Genomic DNA, 19,576 nt, shown 5'->3' on the forward strand with positions numbered 1-19,576 from the left:
CAGATTCTTTACCACTGAGCCACCTGGGAAGCCATAGGCAGGAGAGGCAAACTCAAATGATCATAAGAATCAGGCAAGAAGTATGTGTATGTCAGGGAGGAAGGCCAGGGGTCAGACATTTGAGAGTGGTGGGGACTTTGGCATGCTCAGACAGATTTCAAAAGATAACTATTAATACTGGGGTCAAATGAAGTACTCTACTGCTGAGTCCAGCCCACTGCTGGGGTCTTAGAGGCCTCATCCTGGTTTCCTTTGCAAACTGGGCACTAAATCTAGGGGTCGCTGAAGTATTTATGCCCAATGCAGGAGTCCTCCAATGGACATTCTGTTCTGAAGCCTCCCACCCATCCCATTATGTTATCCATGACTATGTGCAAATTGCTCACAGTCTGAGACTCTCTCTATCCTCCCCTGCTGGCTCCCCACTCTCCCTCCACAAGGGTCCGATCAGCAGCATCACAGCCCAATCCTGCTCCCTCCTCGCTCTATCCTTCACAAGTCTCCCCCAACTCCCAGGCTCTTGTACACCTGAAATTACAGTTAGTGGCAGGGGATAGGAGAGTAAGGATCCTGGGATGTTTCCATTAAAGGAGCTAGAAAATGATCTTTTCCTTGGGAAGGTTATACCATGAGGGCATCAGCACACAGCAGGAAGTAGTGAATAAATAAATGCCATGAACAAGGAGAGATAGAGATCATAAATGTGCAAGGAAATCTGAGTAACAAGTGGTTGCTGGGTCCCTGCTCTGTACAATGTCATGGAACCCCATTAACAAGATGAGTGTTTTTCTTCTACTAAAATCCTTCTTTGAAGAGTGTACATGTTTAGCATGTTAGCTTCCTTCTCACAGATTCCATGACTTACTTCCAAGAATCTTAGTTTTAGGGGAAGGTGATGGAATGGTTCATACTTCCCTTCTGAGGGCCATGAGAGAGAACAGTTATATAGAAGTCACAATTTTTAAAACCACGTATAGTGTAAATATTTCAAATCCTGTGGTGTATGGGAAATATGAACCCCTGAGGTTCATGAAGGTTTTCCCTGGATGTAGGAACTTCTTTGAGATCCATGCAGTGTTCTCTCATCCATCTTTATGAGGCTGCTGAGTCCAGACTCAGAACATCAGGAGTAAATGCAGAACGGAGAAAGCTCTTTGATCATCTTTAAAGACAAAGGTCTCCCCTTCAATGTATTTGGAAGTATTTCAAATCATGTAAATACATCGATAGGCTTAGAATGATCAAAGCAGAGAGAATGGTGCTATCTGTTGGCTTGTGACTGTTTATTTTCCATCCTATTTTAAAGCATAATGTTTGGTTTTTTTTAAAAAAAAAAAAAAGGAGAGAGAGACAGAAAAGTTTCCAAAAGCATAATAAAAATCCCCTTACTACCTCCATTTTTCCTTTCCCACCCACATTCTCCAAAAAGGGAAGAAAGACAGAGGAAGATGGACAACCCTGAGGAAGAAGCACAGTATCCACATGACATCTTTTCATGGGAGATGCTGATGAGTGACAACATTCTGTGAGGTCACCTCAGGAGAGATGAGGGAGGGGCAGACAGGCTTTCAAGGAGTCACTGCAAAGACTCTCTGGGGAGGCTCCCCACTTCGCAAAGTCTATACAACAATGCAGACTTCTTGCACACTGTGTGTCAGCTAATACTGAGTTCCTGTAGTTAATCAAAGAGAAAAAAATCCTCTCTAATCTTCCAGAGGTATATTGAGTCATGTTCATGCTGTCGTTTACTAATTTAGCCAATACCTCATTAATAAGGATTGTTCATAGCTTTTCAACTTGGTTCCAGGCACTGGGATAAGTAATTAGTATTGATTATCTCACTTGGTAGTCACAATTCCACAAGGCAGAGACTGTTACTAATGTCCCATTTAAGAGATGCAAAAGTTAAGGCACAGAGAGGGTGAGTAAGTAGCCTAAAGCTGCTCAGAGAGGCAAGGAATAGAACCAATACTGGCACACAGAAAAATCTGACCCTGGAGTCTTTCCTTTTAGCCTACAAGTCGTAGTGGTTAGCACACTGTCCATCACACGGTGTCATGTGCATTTCACTGGATGAGGAAATGACCAAGGGTGCTTCAGGAGAGAGAGTGGCAAGCTGATACAAAACGTTTTCACACAGTTGTATAAGTTGCATGGTTAGAGCATCAGAATTAGATACTGCATTAAGAATTCAGACAATGGCTTCAATGTAATTACTGACAAATAATGGCACAGTATAATGGAATACTATACAGTCATTAAAAAGAATGAGGTAGAGTTTATATGAGCTGAAGTGGAACAATCTCAGAAACAGAGTATTATTATTTGACTGTGTCATGCAGCTTGTGGGATCTTAGCTCCCCGACCAAGGGTTGAACTTGGACCTGGGCAGCAAAAGTTCAGAGTCCTAACCACTTAACCACCAGGGAATCCCTGAATGCTAATATTTTTAAATGCAAGATGAGAAACTGTACAGATGGTATGCTTCTCTGAGGACAGCATTTTTCTGGAAGAAGACATAAGTCATTGGGGCTCCCCCTTTGGCTTGGAGAACTGGAGACCAGGAAACCATAGAGATCTGGGATTACAGGAAAACATACTTTCAGTCCATATTCACTGGTACAGTTTCAGTTTTTAAAATCACATGTGCATGTTTTGATTTTTCAATTCAAGAATCTAGTGTAAAGCGGGTTCTGTTCTGTTGGAAGAAAATGGCTTCTGTGTTGGTGAACTTGCCCTCCTGCTTGTCATGATCACTGTTCTACTTCCAGATTTGCTAGACGGGAACCTTGACCAAGCCAGTCTTTATCTCAACCAAAAGCATTTTGTCACGTAAAAGCATCTTGCACCTGGGGAGACCCTTCATGAACTCCTGGGATAACTCACACCATCGATGGCACTCTCATTGTCCATCCATTCAGAGGACCATTTACAGCATGAAAGATGCTGAGAAGTGTTTGGACCATTGTCGAGAACCAGCTGATTTTGTCAGTGTTTTTTTTCTCCCCAGCTCCTTGAGAGTAGGACTACAGCGTGAAGATCCCCAGAGAAGGCAACAAAGACCTATCACTTAGATGCAACAGGGTCAAGGACTTCCCTGCTGGTCCACTGGTTGAGAATCTGCCTTCCAATGCAGGAGATATGGATTCGATCCCTGGTTGGGGAATAAGATCCCACATGTCACTGGGCAACTAAGCCGGTGTGCCAGAGCTAGAGAAGACTCTGTGTGCCACAATAAAAGCTCCTGCATGCTGCAACTAAGACCCGATACGGCCAAAAATATCAATAAATAATATTAAAAATAAATGCAACAGGGTCTAACTGCAGGTGTGTTAAGAATCACAGAAGTTGGGACTTCCCTGGTGGTCCGTTGGTGAAGAATCCACATGCCAATGCAGGGAACACAGGTTCCAACATTGGTCCAGGAAGATTCCACATGCTACGGGGCAACTAAACCTGTGGGCCACAACTACTGAAGCCTGCATGCCCTAGAGCCCATGCTCTGCAACAAGAGAAGCCACTGCAATGAGAAACCCGCCCACTGCAACTAGAAAGTAGTTGTGCTCGCCACAACTGGAGAAAGCCCCTGGGCAGCAACGAAGACCCAGCACAGCCATAAATAAACAAATAAAATTTGAAAAAAAAAATCACAGAAGTTTAGTCTGGAAGAAGCTTTAAGGGTTTTTCCGGGCTGGCCCAGGCAAGCAAGAGAGGCATGGAATGAGTCTCCAGGCAAACGGGGGAGGTGGGCTGCCTTTGTCCCCAGCACGCCCCCTCCCCTGAGGTCAACTGCAGAATGACGTGAGTCCTGGGCACAAACACCTGGGCCAGATGGGAGGCCTCCTTTGAGGGGACTGTTCCCAAGACCAGAAATGAAGGACAAGCAGCCGCAGGACACTGCAGCTGTGCATTGCACGCGTCTAACACTGGGGAAGGTGTAAGTTTAACCGTTTGTTACTTTCCCTGTGCGTGAAGTTGTATTATGAGGCCATCAGGCCTCCTCTTCTTTCTCTTCTTTAAGTAATCTTAACTTTTCTTTCCTTTCATGAATTTCAGTAGCTCTCTGTGGCCACAATTCCATTGAAAAGTAAAATTCCACAAGTTACAGGGAACCGAGAGTCACTTAACATAGCAAGATGGTACATTTTGCAACCAGAACTTGCCTAGAGATTGGCAACTCTATTAAATTATTTCGTTTGACTGTGTCATGCCTAAACGTGGGTGCTGCAGAACTTGAGAGACTGTGGCTGCAATGATCTGCATTTCATTTTCAGAAATATTTAGATTTTTTTTTTTTAATGAAGTGAGAGCTAAGTAATTTCTTACATCATCCCCACAGTATAAAGAAGAGTAGTTTCTCTTGGAGTTTTTTTTTTAACTTTGCAAAGTAGTTAAATGAGCGATGCTGAGGGAAAACTGCTGTCTTTCTTGTGTTTAATATTAATTTGCTTGGATAGGCTAGGAAAATAACTGGCTTCCACTCCACTTTGAGGAAAAAGTTGAAAAGTTCTGGATGGAAAGGCTCCAGAGTGCAGAGAAAGTCATCTGAAGTTATTTAACTGAGATATTGAAATACCCTTTTTCAGATTAAGAGAAACAGGACTTTCCTGGTGGCTTAGTGGTAAAGAATCCACCTGCCAATGCAGGGGACATGGGTTTGATCCTTGGTCTAGGAAGATCCTACATGTCACAGAGCAACTAAGCCTGTGAGCCACAACTACTGAGCCCATGCTCTAGGGCCCGAGAGCCACAACTACTGAAGCCCACTTGCCCTAGAGCCCACACTCTGCAACAAGAGAAGGCATCGCAACGAGAAGCCCGTGAACCACAACAAAGAATAACCCCCACTTGCCTCAACTAGAGAAAACTTGAGAGCAGCAATGAAGACCCAGTGCAACCAAATTTAAAAAAAAAAAAAAAAAAGAAAGAGCATGACAAGAATGCATCAAAAATATTAAAAGGAAAACAGAGAGAAACAAATAAAAGAAAGTTTCCTTGTTTTCTCAACATCTCTAAAAACGATCCTGACTGTGTGAACAGGCACAAACCTTAACTGATTTCTCCATCATAACGTTGAACTCTGATCTTTTCAGCTTTGAATTCTTCCTGGTGGTTCAGATGTAAAAGTCTCTCACACGGGGACTTCCGTAGCCGCAGAAGGCATTCTCGACTAATAAGAGTTTGAGGAAGAGACAGTGGCCAGAAAAAAAATTCCAAAGCCACTGAGTGGAAATGAGGCATTTTCTTCCTTGATGCCTGAATATTGTGGTTATCCAATAGATTTGGGTCTTCACCAGACCCGGATGTTTGAATATACTTCCCCTATTCATGGGAACTTTGCTAAAATATGCTTTCCCTGCTTCACTGATTTGACATTTATTAAGCACCAACTGTATGTCTGATGTGTATTAGGGGGAACAAGGTGAACAAGTTTCTTTAGTCTAAGCTCAGGGTTGAAATGATGCAACAATGAAGATCTCCCAGGTCTTCTAAGTAATTGATCTTTTTGGATGTGGCCCAAGACAGGTTGGTGTTGTACCAAACTGTTTTTGTAGCCTGTAGTGCCCTAGAGACACAGCATATTTGTTCATCCATTCCCCAAAGCCCCTCCCCACCTCCAAGTTCATTCCTTGCTAGACAAGTCCATGAATTCTTGTTTAAGATACTTGGTTTGGGGAAAAGAGTTGTTGAGAGCAAAGGTGAGCCAAGGTAAGTGATTGGGATTCAGCCCTCTCTTGTGAGAAACTTGTGGAGAAAGGAGGGCAAGTAGCTGAGAATGTCCTGGATCTCAGGACAGTACCCTCATCTGAAAGTGTAGGGTTCCCATCCAGCTGCAACCCCGCCCCCCCAACACTCATCTGAAAGTGTAGGGTTCCTATCCAGCTGCAATCCCCCCCATGACACTCATCTGAAAGTGTAGGGTTCCCATCCAGCTCCAACCCATCCCCCCTGCATCTTGCAGTTTCTTCTCTTATTCTTATCTCCTATTTAGTGAAAGTCATAGAGGAATTAAAGAAAGTGGCAGGTGGGATCTTTTCCTATCTCATCTTTTCCTTACTTCCTTTTTTCTTGCTTTGAAAGGTGAAGGGGAGGAATGGCATGGAGACCAAAGAAGGTGTTTCATGGCCTTTGAGCAGTCTGAAGCAATTACACCACCTCTATTAGGGGAAAGCTTTGTCTAAGACTGTGCTTCTTAAACTTCGTGTGTCTATTAACTGCATAGGAAAGGAAAAAAGGAAAGTAAAGTCACTCAGTTGTGTCCGACTCTTTGGAACCCCATGGCCTGTAGCCTACCGGGCTCCTCCATCCATGGGATTTTCCAAGGAGGAGTACTGGAGCAGGTTGTCATTTTCTTCTCCAGGGGAATCTTCCCAACCCAGGGATTGAACCCGGGTCTCCCACATTATGGGTCACCCCATAAAGGCAGATGCTTTACCATCTGAGCCACTAGGAAGGGTGACCATTAACTGCATGCTTCCTGTCATATCTGTGTGTTGTTTGTATACTTTCTAACTTAAAGAATAATATTAAATTACTCCAATTAAAAAAAAACACTCTCCCAAAGCAATATGACCTATGAAATTAAAAATTTGATGAGCTAGCTTTAGTTTTTTCCCCATGCACTTTAGAATACATAGCTAACATTAACAAATGTTCCATCTATGGACTACACCTAAAATAATCTTGTGTGACCGAGGTCAAAGTCCCTGCAGGGTGTGGTTTTTCCATTTGATTGATCAGGAGGAATTCAAAACTGGTCCAAGCTATTTAATAGACTGCAGAGAAATAAGTGAAGGTTCATACTTGTTCACGGAATTCTCCATTGCCTAGGGTCATTTTTAGGGTTGTTAGGAAAGCAACAAGCCACCTGTTATTTAAGTTCTTCTCCCATCCTGTTGGCAGGAATTTATTCCAGGTTACCAGGTTTATTCATTTTGTTGTCAGTAATGAGCCACAGCCAAACCAGTTGCTAGCCTTACAGGAGACACCACAAGGAAGGTTATAGACAATGTGCTCTGCAACTGTCTCTGTTGATTTCCTGATGCCTTCATTTTGGTGTTTCCCAAAGTATAGAAGCCACTTGATGTTTTCGCTGTTAGTAATTGACTCTCATGCTCTTTCAACCTGAAAATTTAAATTCTGAACCCAAGTGAGCATTCTTTTTTAAAATATTGATTATTTATTTATCTGGCTGCAACAGGTCTTAGTTGTGGTGTGCAGAATCTAGTTCCCTGACCAAGAATTGAACCAGGGTCTGCTGCCCTGGGAGCTTGGAGTCTTAGCCGCTGGACCACCAAGCACCTTTCACCTTTTGTTAACCAGATGTCAAATATCTCCAAGAGAGAAGCATTCTACTGCTTTCTTACCCTAGTTCTCCCCAACTCCAACCCCCAAATGATGTGCTGCTGTAACAAATATGTGACAAACAAAACTGCTGTTGCTCTTGTGAAGCAAAGGTTAGTTCCCTGACCAGGAATCAAACCTATGACCCCTGCCCTGGCAGCCCAGAGTCTTAACTACTGGACCACCAGAGAAGCCTTGAGAAGGAATGGTTTAAAGAAAAGGAACAACCGGTTCACTAATTCATAAACTCATGACAAATCACTCTGAGTAGGCAGATGGGTCGCCTGGACTTGCCCAGGATTAACACTTCCTAGAGGCGCCTCAAGAATCGGCAAAGCCTCCCTGCGAGGAGCCGCCCTCTTCAGCGCAGGCGCACATGCTGCACTCAGGGTCTTAACTCTGTCCTGGCCATAGGCACACAAGAGCCCTCTCCCATTCCGCTAAACACGTGGCTCATGAGCACTGCATTTGGAAATGGTTCCTAACAGATGACTTCCCCTTTTTGCAACTCATGTTGAAGTCTTCGAGTATCACTTGTAGGGGTATTTTTTGTTGTTACCAGCCTCCCACCTTCCTCCTTTGAAGTTATTTCCCCTCTTGTCATTTCCTTCCTGAGTCATCACGGTTCCAAGATGACCACACATGTTTCTACAGCGGCTTCCCCATTCCATTATCATGCAGGCCACTTTCCTTTGAAAAGTCTCCTAGCAGACGTTTCTTAACTTTAGGCGTAAGGATGATGTTCTGTTTTGCTTCCTTCCCCCCTCCACCCCCCCAGCAAAGTGAGCTCTTTAGTAAATACCCTGTTAAGGCAATTAAAGGTTATCAAACAGGGGAAAGAAATATATTCTGTACTGGATTTTTAATGCTAATGATTATTTATTAAGTATTGAGAAAGGGGACTAAACCTTTTTTCTCTGTGGCATTTAGAGCAGCATCCAGCTTAATATTTGTAGAATGAAGGAAAGGATTTTCAACAGAAAATGGAAATAAAGTTGATGAAAAATAAACATCAGTTTCTTGGGACTTTCCTGGCGGTCCAGTGGTTAAGATTCTGAGCTTCCACTACAGGCGGGCAAGGGTTCGATCCCTATTCTGGGTACTTATCTCTCAGGCCACTCAGTGTGGCAAAAAACAAAAAAAAAATCGGGGGGTGGGAGGGAGGTTCAAGAGGAAGGGGATATATACGGGATATATGTCTACTTAAGGCTGATTCACATTATTCTATGGCAGAAACCAACACAGCACTGTAAAGCAATTATCCTCCAATTAAAAAATTAAAAAAAAAATCAGTTCCTTAAAAAAAAAAAACTATTTAGCGCATGCAACTCACTAAAAGCTATTTATACCTTTATTTACACTTCATTCTGTTCACATCTCCTGACACTTTCGAACACCAAATGTCTTATTTTTTCAAAAGGCAGAGCAAATGGCGCTTCTCCGTGTGCACTGAGAACAGCAGGGTACCATCCGAGATGGAAAAGGAAGCCCTGCTCGCTCTCCTGACTCACCTCCTGCTCCTGCTCTCTCCTACTGACTGTCCGTGGGCACCCAGAAGCCTGAGTGATCTTTTAAAAGGTAAGACAGCCCGTGGCACCTTCTGCTTTAAACAGGCCACTGGTTTCCACGGCAGTTCAAGTTCTTAGTCCAAGTTCTTACAGTGTCGACGAGACCTAGTGTGCATAGGACGCTGCTGACCCCTCAGATGTCGCTTCTGACACTTTCTCCCCTTGTGACTCTTCTCTGACATCACTGGCCTTTTCACCGACACTCTGCTCTGCTGAGTTCATTCCTGCCCTTGCGTTTGCTACTCCTTCTGCCTGGAATACTTTCCCCATCATTCAGGTTTCCAGAGAGGCCCTTTCTATCTGTCGCCTCTGTCAGGTCACCCTGTTTTGTTTTCTTTCGGGCAGTTAGCAGCATCTGAAATCATTGTGTCCCTTTACTGACTTACTGACCTTCTGACCCCACAGGGACGTTGGCTCTTTGTTGATCACCCTGATCCCCAGAGCTCGATAACTATGTATTGGGTGAAAGGATGACAGTGAACCATGAGTTGTGTTTTCCACTGGATGCTGTGTCATCCTGTCCTGCCTTGGGAGGCAGGTGAAGGGGTCAAGCTGCTGGATAAGGTCAGAGGGAGGCCACCGGTCCTTAAGGCTATTACTTCGGTTGCAAAGGCTCAGACCTAAGGCAACATCTGATCACGGGAGAAGGAGCGGGTGATTCTCCAGTGTCTAGGTTGAAAGGTGGGTCAGGTTGGGGCCAGGTAGGTGTTAGGAGAGCTGAGAGTCAGGGATGACCTCTGTTCCCAGACATCTGATAAGCAGGAAGTATCGTTCCTGTCCTCAAGGCTGTGTTGCAAGGGCTCTGCACGCCTGTTAACCTCCCATTCATTCACACACACACAGACACCTAAGTGTTTCTTGAATACCTACTGTGTGTAGGCACTAAAGATGCAGCACTGAGGGTTTCCCTGGTGGCTCAGTGGTAAAGAATCCACCTGCCAATGCAGGAAACACAGGTTCTGCTCGTGATCGGGAAGATCCCACGTGCCATGGACAACGTAGCCTGTGCACCACGACTATTGAGCCTAGAGCCCAGGAGCCACAATTACTGCAGCCCATGCACCTAGAGCCCATGCTCTGCAAGAAGAGAAGGCACTATAATGAGAGACCTGCACTCCACAACTAGAGAGTACCCCCGGCACTCTCTGCAACTAAAAGAAGTCCTTGTGCAGCAAAGAAGAGCCAGCACAGCTATAAATAAATACATAAAGTTCCAGCGCTGAATGAGAAAGCCCAGATCTATCACTGATGGAGTTGACTTTCCAGAGCGGGAAACAAACTATTTCCCATCTTGATAAGAGAGGCTGAGAAGGATGGTGAGATGATGCAGTGGGTGTGGAAAGGGAGGCGGTTTAGATAGTGTGGTGCAGAGAGGCCTCTGGCCGGCAAGATGCTTGAGAGGAGTACCCAGTGGTCCAGCCACAGGAAGAGAGAAGCATGCCAAGCCAGGAACGGCAGGGGAGAAGGGGAAGGAATTCGGTGAGGGAGGAATTCGCTCCAGTAGGGGAGCTGGTGGGAGTGGATCAGGTAAGGCCTTGAGGGCCATGGCGAGCTCTCTGCACGTGATCCCATTTGCTCTTCTTCAACAAACACCGGGTTTCAAGTGTCTCACTTACGACTTAAGAGCTTCTAAAGGTACAAGAAGAGCCTGAAATTGCTCCCCACTTACAAACAAAGCCTCAGTGAGCATTCTTGCCCAGAAGCACCAGAGCAGCAGAGTCTCAGCCACCGGTGGACGCTCTGACACCACCCTAGCCTATCGGGGTCTAAACCAACCCTGGGAATGTTGGTGGTTTTTTAAAAAAACAATTCAAAGTCTTCACTGTAGACCCTCCTTGACTGAATCTGGAACCATTCCACTCAGAGGTGCGATGCAGCAGGACCATTTGCTTTTCAACTGAAGCTGAAATCTGAAATGCTGAGAACATTTCAGGATGTTTAAAAGTTCTTAATACATAAATATGATTTCAATCAGTTCTCTGGACCATCCACCCTTCAGTAATACAATGAAGACACTTGTCTGAAAACTCCCTTCAGAAAACCAAGTGAGCAAACAGCCTATAGCTCTACTCATAAGAGAGAATGTCTAGACTGTAGAGAAAATACTACAGAAAGTAGGTTTTCAAATAGTCGAGATTCTCAGAAAGTGATGGAAAATAACCACCATGCTTATTTGACCCAGGATTCCTCTTTCGATTTCTGGACATTCACTCCAGGGAGACAAAGATGCTATTTTCAGTATCACTTCTAAGTGTGTGGAAGTGTGCATGCATGCACACACACACACACACACACTCAGAAGTAAACGCAATTTGCAACCAATGGGACTGAATCACAAAAGTACGCACAGACTCTATTTACACAAATAAGGCACTTATGAAATGACCAAAAGTCCAAAGCAAGGACTTATATTTAATAAAACCACTTATTCATCTTGCCTTTTAGACCTAATTTTCTAGCTTTTCTTGAATGAGTTGAACATGGAGCCAGTCAGCTACAGTCCACCGAGAAGCTGGATTTACCAACTTGGCAATGCATCATGGTCTCTATTTTTGTTGCAGTGACCCTGTTTGAGGTCAGTGTTTCCTAGCTCTAATTTCATCCCGTTTATTTTTCAGTTTTTCTCTTCATTTAATAAGACAGTTTGGGGAAACTTAATAAAAGTCAGACAATTACACAAAGTCTGCTGCACACATAGGTGAAATCCTACTGACGAGGAACTCCAGGTTGGCTGTTAAGCAGCAACACTGGGGGACAGTCTGAGAGGGCAGGCTCTGCTCACCTCCCGACGTGCACAGGCAGACATGTGGGCATGAGAGGTGTTGGGGTGACCTGAGTGAAAAGCAGGGTTGCTTTAAAGTCAGATTCCCCAGTGCGGGGGACCACTCCCATGGCATGACCCCTTCAAGTACTGTGTTACCATCTAATCAGAAGCACCTAAACAACAATGTAGGCATTAAAAATACTGAGGTAGATCAACAGTGCTAAAACAGATGGCATTCTAATACATAATTTTCACTGTGAAAGACAAGAAGCCCTGCAGATATTTAGTTACTGCTCCCGCTCTTGTAAAGCCATTTTTAAAAGTATATTATTTTATTTGTGTATTGGTGGTTTTGTAGGAATGCTGGGGAAACCATGAGGTGAGGCTGCCTTAGGACTGGGAGTGGAAGACTTGGGTTCTTGCCCTGGGACTGCCCTTACTGGGTGGGGGCATTTGAACAAGTTCACATGTCATTCATCTAAGACTTGGGTCGGCAAACTAGAGCCTTTGGACCAAATCTGCATGACCAGTCCAAGAGTTAAGAATGATTTCATATTTTTAAAGGGTTGTAAAGACAAACAAGAATATGCACTGGAGATCAGAGGTGGCCCACAGAGCATAAAACACTGTCTGGCTCTTTATGAAAAGAGTGTGGACCTCTTGCCTAAGGATCAGGATGGAGTGAGGTGGTTAAGAGCTGGGGCTTGGGTCAGTCTGCCTGGTTGGTTCCTGGCATTCTACTTACTAGTGAATGACCTTGTCAAGTCGTTCCAAGGTCATTTGTCCTCATCCGGTCTACTTTCCTCATCTGTAAAATGAGGATAAGAATAACACACCTACCTCGTGGAGATGGCAAGAGGATATAATAAGAAAAAGCAAGCAGAAAACTCAGCACCAGGCCTGGCAGATGGACAGTCAGTAAGGGTCAGCTGTTACTATCTGTATAATATCGATAATAGAATTTTATGGGGATGCTGAGACTATCAAATATATGTTACATGCATATATATATATATATATGTTAATCACATGCTGCAAAGTGCTGCAGAAACTGGGCAGATTTAGTGGCCCATAAATAAAAAGAAGTCTAAATCATAAAAAAATAAAGCTGGATATTCATAGAAAATGTCAACGTTATGAAAGAAATAAAAAATAGTGGATTGTTCTAGACTAAGGTTGACAGGGACCTAACAAACAAAATGTGTGATCCTGGAATGAGTCTGGGGTTAGAAAAACAAACACACACACACACAAAGACATAGTAATAGCCAAAAAAGCTAGAAAGGATATTTTTGGATTTCTGGAAAATGTGAATGTAGCCTGTGCCTAAATATATATAAATAGATCACAAATGTGATAAAGTGCCTGGAATCAGTGAATCTAGGTAAAGGATAATGCACAAGTTTACTGCATTTTTTTTTTCTGTTTTCCCAGTGCTTTAAAATTTTTTCAAAGAAAATAGTTGAGTACAAAATTCTAGGATAGCTAATATACATAAGAGAGGCTGTCGTGGGTTATTCAGCTGTAACTCTCACTAATGACACCTATGATTATTATTGTAATAATAAATATCACATATTTAATCACATAATCAAGCTCCCCATTTCATAATTGCTTCTTTTCTTTTTCCTGTTCTACTTAAAATTTTAAAAAAGATGTAGCAAAATAACCCTGGCCTTCACTTTCCTTGTCTGAGCAGTTTTTGTTGTTGTTGTTGTTTTTTAAGCAGTCATTTCAACTTTCTAAATAGCAAAACCTTTTTGATCCCTGCCACAGACTTGAGCTCTGCTCAGGCAAAATCAGTATAGAAGGTACCATGAAAATAGCATAGGAAGGCCTGCTGAGGGCTCAGGGCCAGAGCAGAGACCTGTGTCTCGCTCAGAAATGTGTTAGAAGGTGAATGGGCACAAAGAGATGGGTTGTGTTATCAATCATGTACACTGAGTTTTGCTAGAAAATAATTTGCATCCATCTCTGAGTCAGACTGGTAAGGACCACATGTATTTTCTGCACTTAAACTCCCATGAAACTTTCCCCTCTAGAGCTTACATGTTACTGTTACATCTTCGACTTCATCAGAAACTCAGCACTGAAATCAGCCACTGTCCTTAACCCAAACAGACTGCTCCATCCTCTGCCCCTGCAGATCGCCCGGCCACTCACCTTGGGCGCTCCGTCCAGGATGCCTGCTCCTTTCATGTTGCTCATGTGAACAAGCTCCTCTGAGCCCGGCAGCTGATATCTCTGACTTCAGAAGCGGTTACGCAATGTCACTGCATGCCTCTGGCTGGTTCTCAGAAACTGAATTCTATGGAGCTATCTGACAGCACAGGAAATTGTCAGAATGGTTCTCCCAGAAGGCAGACTTTCTGGAAAGGAGGAGAAGAAAAGAGGTGAAGGAGGGGAGATGAGAAATCAAGGCCACCCTCACTCCTCAATGCCTAACGTCTATGAGTAGAGACTGTCACACATTTGCTCTGCGAAACCACAAAAGGGGAAAAAAATAGTCTTCTCCTTTATAGGGTGAAGTTCCTCCTTTGAAAAGCTGAGTGTATGAACGCACGCCATTCTCATTCCCTGAATATCGTGGAACAACTCCCACTGGACAGACCAAACTTATTTCTCTGATTAGACGCCGCCAGGACATATTTCTGATAGTGGTCAGTGTTTCTTCCTTCTTGCTCCTTAAAACTTGCCCTGCAACAGCCAGAGAAAACGACTCCGGGGATGGGGAGGCGGTACCCAGGAGACCTCCTCCCACATCTTTCTGGGTCAGGCACACACTTCCCCCTGCTCTGACCCTCATTGCCCACCCCCTCATCTTTGGGTGCTGTCTCTGCAGCAGGGCTATGCCGAGCACTTGTCAATACAAGTACATTATCTCTCAAATCTCACCCGCCCACCATCTGAACTTGAAGCCACAATGCTAGTTCATCATGCAATTCAGTACAACTTGCTAAATTGTTCCACTTTCCTTGTGTGCGTGCATGCTTAGTTGCTCAGTCATGTCCAATTCTTTGCAACCCTTTGAGCTGTAGCCCACTGGGCTCCTCTGTTCATGGGATGTCCCAGGCAAGAATACTGGAGAGGGTTACCATTTCCTTCTCTAGGGGATCTTCCCCATCCAGGAATCGTACCTGAGTTTCCTGTGGCTCCTGCATTGCAGGAAGATTCTTTCCACTTTCCTTAAATTCAGACTAAATATCCAGAGAAGACCTACAAGGGCACAAATGGCATGCTAGGCATGTTGGTATTTTTATTTCATGTAAACAAGCTGGTGTCCATCCTTCCAGCTGGGCTCAGGTTCCATCTCCAATGAGCTATCTCTCTCTTCCCATCCTGTGATTACAGCACTTACTGTCTTGTCTGCTGGTTGTCCTGTCTTGTCTGCTGGTTGTCCTGTCTGAGCACCAGGAAGGATTTATGGGTAGAAAGAGCTGACTGATTTCCAGTGGGAGACGATCTATATTCTAAATTGTTACCTTTGTTGGAACTTCCCTGGCCAAGTGGTTGACATGTTATAGATGAGAGCAAATAAGACGGAAGGAACAAAGATCACACAGAACCATCACAAAATGACTGAGCAACAAGCTCAAAGTGGAGATCCATAGAAAGGAGGACAGAGATAGAAAAGGGAATAATCTAGGAAAGGCTTCACATGGAAGGTAAGGTATGAGAGGCAGGGGCAGGTCAGTGTAGAGCCTGGACTAACAGATGTACCTGTATATCTTTTACAGGTACATATTGGAGAAGGCAATGGCACCCCACTCCAGTTCTCTTGCCTGGAAAATCCCATGGATGGAGGAGCCTGGTAGGCTACAGTCCATGGGGTCGCTAAGAGTCGGACATGACTGAGCGACTTCACTTTCACTTTTCCCTTTCATGCGCTGGAGAAGGCAATGGCACCCCACTCCAGTATTCTTGCCTGGAGAATCCTAGGGACGGCGGAGCCTGGTGAGCTGCCGTCTATGGAGTCGCACAGAGTCGGACACGACTGAAGCGACTTAGCATAGCATAGCATATCCTGTTTATCCTGTTTATCTTTACAGATGAGACAAATCATTAAAATGGTACTACTGCAGGTGATATTTGTGAGGCAAAGGCCGCTACAAAATAGCAGATGATTTTAAATATGAATCTGGACATTTCTCTCAGGTGTACCTGTTTGCCCCTGCTTTCTTCTGACTTTACCAGCTCCTCTGTGTCGGTGACCTTGGGTCATGGAGCACCTTATAAGGAAGAGGCAAGCACTGTCCAGCTACGGCTGAGGTTCACGTTTTCAGCGAGGAAATCTGTGAAACCAAACTCTGATGCTTCTTATGTATAGAAATGGAATGATGTTATGATTGCATTTTTAAAAGCCCTTATCTCTCAGAGATATACACTGAAATATTACAGACAAAAATTGCAAATTCAAAGTAATTCAAGGGGAAAGTGGATAGAGGTAATTAGAACAATACTGGGCATGAGCTGAAAATTGGGGAGTCTGAGTGATGGATCCATGTGGATTCATTGTACTGTACTGCTGATATTGAATTTTAAAAAGTAACAGCTTTATTAACATATAATTCACATAGACCCCTCGGAGAAGGGAATGGCAACCCACTCTAGTATTCTTGCCTGAAGAATTCCACGGACGGAGGAGCCTAACCAGCTACAGTCTATGGAATTGCAAGGGGTCGGACTTGACTGAAGCGACTAACACTTTCACTACTTCACTCTAATATACCACAGAAGTATGATTCAGTGTTTTTTTTTTTTAGTATATTCAGAATTATGCATCTGAATATGTTGTGCATCATCATCAGTTGTGCACCATCATCACTATTTAATTTCAGAACTTTTTCATCACCCCAATGAGAAAGACGATACCTATCAGCAGTCACTCCTTTTTTTCCTCTCCACACTGACAACCACTGTTTTCTATTGTATTGTTGACGTTTGCATCTATTTGAAAAAAAGTAGAAAGGCTGGACAAACTTGTCCAAGTGATGAACAGGTATAGACGCTGAACCCAAGTCTCCTGGAAAAGACAGATTTCACACCAATTCAAGTTTGGATGGTTCCCATCACCTTGGTGAATTCCAGACAGCAATTCTTCCCAATCCTGAAGGACTGACCCTGAAGTTCCCTATACAGATTAGAATGCTGTCATTTGCATGTCTTTTTCAAGGAAAAACAGTCTGAACCAAAAAACAAAACTAATAGGATTTGACCCTAAAATTAAATACTCACCCCTGCATAGACATTCAACGTGGTATTTTGTGAATGAGGGGCTTGACTTCTCAGACTCCTGTTTGATCAGCTATGATTTTTCTGAACGGAAAGCTGTAGACATTTTGCTGCAGTCCATTCATATTTACATTTTAACTCAACATTGCGAGAGTTGATTATTCTAGGAAATTGGGTTGTTTTCGCAATATCCCACAGACCAAAGGTTGAAACAGAATAAGAGAACCAAGTGAGAGAGCTTCTAATAAGGTAATCCCCGCTTCTCTTAAGTAATGTGCTCCTAAGAACAGTATTTTCTTTTGTTAATTTTTATTATTTATTTGGATGTGCTGGGTCTTAGTTGAGACACACAGGACCTTTGATCTTCACCGCGGCATGCCAGATCTTTAGTTGTGGCATGTGGGATCTAGTTTCCTGACCAGGGACCAAACCCAAGCCCCCTGCATTGACAGCGTGAAGTCTTAGCCACTGTACCACCAGTGAAGTCCCTGAGAACAGAATTTTGAGTTGAGTTTCTTTTCAGAACTTAGGGAGTCTGATCATTTTCATAACTCCTAATAAATGTGCAGAAAGGCATATTGTTTTGTGTACTGAGCTCTTTTTCATATGCTTTTATACTGTTTTCGTGTAGACTTTCAGCCATCCAGCTGTATGAATGTCAGTTCAATACCTGATTTTTTAAAGTCCAGCCGAACACCAGACTCAGAATGTCCAGAGCATTAAAGTCCTGGCAGAACATTTCAGACTGTGCTGCTTTATTTATTTTTTAAAAAGTCTTTATTGATTTAGTTACAATATTGTTTCTGTTTTCTGTTTTGGTTCTTTGGCCCAGAGGCATGTGGGATCCTAGCTCCCTGACCAGGGATCAAACCCGAACCCCCTGCATTGGGAGTCGAAGTCTTAACTACTGGACTGCCAGGGAAGCCAGATAATCACCTGATTAACTGGCAGATTGTAACCTCAAGAAGGTAACTCAAAGGAGCTCCTTTGGTCAAAGTAGGATTTCATAAATTGCCAACAAATTCATCTAAAAACCCGAGTATAGGGATAATACTGGGAAGACTGAGATACTGCAGGTATTATAATTAGTGATAGCTCAGCTTAATAGCCTGAATTTTGATCCCAAGGTTGAGAGGAAAAAGGAATCAGAGCAAGACTCGAAAAAAAGGACACAGAGGAAACGCTACAGGTGGAGAAAGGTGTGTAAAGCTGGAGGGCAAGGCTGAATGCAGAAAATGATGCCACGAGCCAGTAGTCAATTATGGGGGAGCAATCAGGAAAGGAAGAGATAATTGGCCAGAAAATGACTGGGAAAGAGTCTTCATAGATGACAACACCCACTAAAGGGAAAAGGAAGACAAAGGCACAGGGCAAAGACAAAAGGTACGAAAGCTACGGAAATGCTGAAAGTTTTTCTCAAGTTATTTTGTTGTTCAAATCTACTCGGTTACTTTTAAAGTCTCTTGATCCTTGACCCCATTTTATTGTTTTAGTTTTTCAGACGTATTCTACACAATACTTACCTATCGTGCACCTGCTAATTCCACTGTCTCATTTTTGCTGATTCTCATCACCGTGGCTGTTTCTTACACTCAAGAACACGTGATTATCTTTTTAAAAAGGTTCATTTAGTTGTATTTTTGGTTGCGCTGGGTTTTCGTCGCTGTGCATGGGCTTGCTCTAGCTGCGAGTGGGAGCCACCCTCCAGTTGCAGTGCGAGGTCTTCTTATCGCAGTGGTTTCTCTTGTTGGGGAACATGGGCTCTGGGCACTTGGGCTTCAGTAGTTGTGGCACATGGGCTTAGTTGACCTGCAGCACGTGGGATCTCCCTGGATCAGGGATCGAACCCATGTCTCCTGCATTGGCAGGCGGATTCCTCACCACTGAGACTCCAGGGAAGCCCCTGAAAACAATTCTTAGAGCTTCTCTGGGAAAAGTTATTGAGGCCTGGGACTAAGATGTGCTCTTCTGAAGAGCAGCAGTCCCCAACCTTTTTGGCATCAGGGATGGGTTTCATGGAAGACAATTTTTCCGTGAACTGGGGTGGGGGGGACAGTTTCAGGATGATTCAAGCGCTTTACATTTATTGTGCACTTTATTATCAGCTCCACCTCAGATCAGGCATTAGATCCGGGAGTTTGGGGACCCCGGCTGTAGAGAAGTGCTACCCTGACACTCCACTACCAGCTGGAGCTGCTTTAAATTCTCAGCTTGAAACCACATAGAGGTTTCTCTAAATCACTAAGCGGTGTGACTTGTTCTAGCCTTGCTCAAGGAGCCAACAGCTTGTGGACGGGGGATTCTCAACAGCCTTCCCCCGTGCCAACACCACAGACCCTCTTCCACAAACCTGAGCCAGTGCTGTAGGTGGGATTCCTCTTTCTCTGAGGTGGGGATTTTGTCAACATCACCTTTTAGCTGGTGTGGGGAAGCACCTTTTGGGTTCTGGGTTTTCTTTCTGGGTCTTGATCAAAGTTCCTACCTTGTGAAGGCTCAAGAGCTCAAAGAGTCTAGGCTACAAGGGACTACCAATGTCCGTGGTGCTACCAGCAGCTGTCACTGTTAGTGCTCTGGATGTGGGCTGTGTGGTGGGGTCTGCCTCAGGAACTCCCTCACTCTCTTGCTAGCTCAGCTATCTAGTGATTAAAAATGAAATCTGTTCAGGTTT

General features: G+C 44.0%; 1 protein-coding gene across 2 annotated transcripts in view; it reads right to left on the reverse strand.

The window, feature by feature from the left end:
- CASS4 (Cas scaffold protein family member 4) overlaps positions 1-13,890 on the reverse strand; it is a 36,049-nt gene extending 22,159 nt beyond the window's left edge. For both annotated transcript variants that reach the window (XM_081560572.1, XM_081560571.1), the window contains exon 1: positions 13,840-13,890. In XM_081560572.1, coding sequence (XP_081416698.1) covers positions 13,840-13,884 — 45 coding nt within the window. In that variant the 5' untranslated portion in view covers positions 13,885-13,890. The remainder of the gene's footprint in view (positions 1-13,839) is intronic.
- Positions 13,891-19,576: the final 5,686 nt, after the last annotated feature.

The sequence above is a fragment of the Giraffa tippelskirchi genome, chromosome 13, assembly GCF_054371585.1.
Source record: "Giraffa tippelskirchi isolate mGirTip1 chromosome 13, T2T-mGirTip1v1.2.pri, whole genome shotgun sequence".
Taxonomy (NCBI): Eukaryota; Metazoa; Chordata; class Mammalia; order Artiodactyla; family Giraffidae; genus Giraffa; species Giraffa tippelskirchi.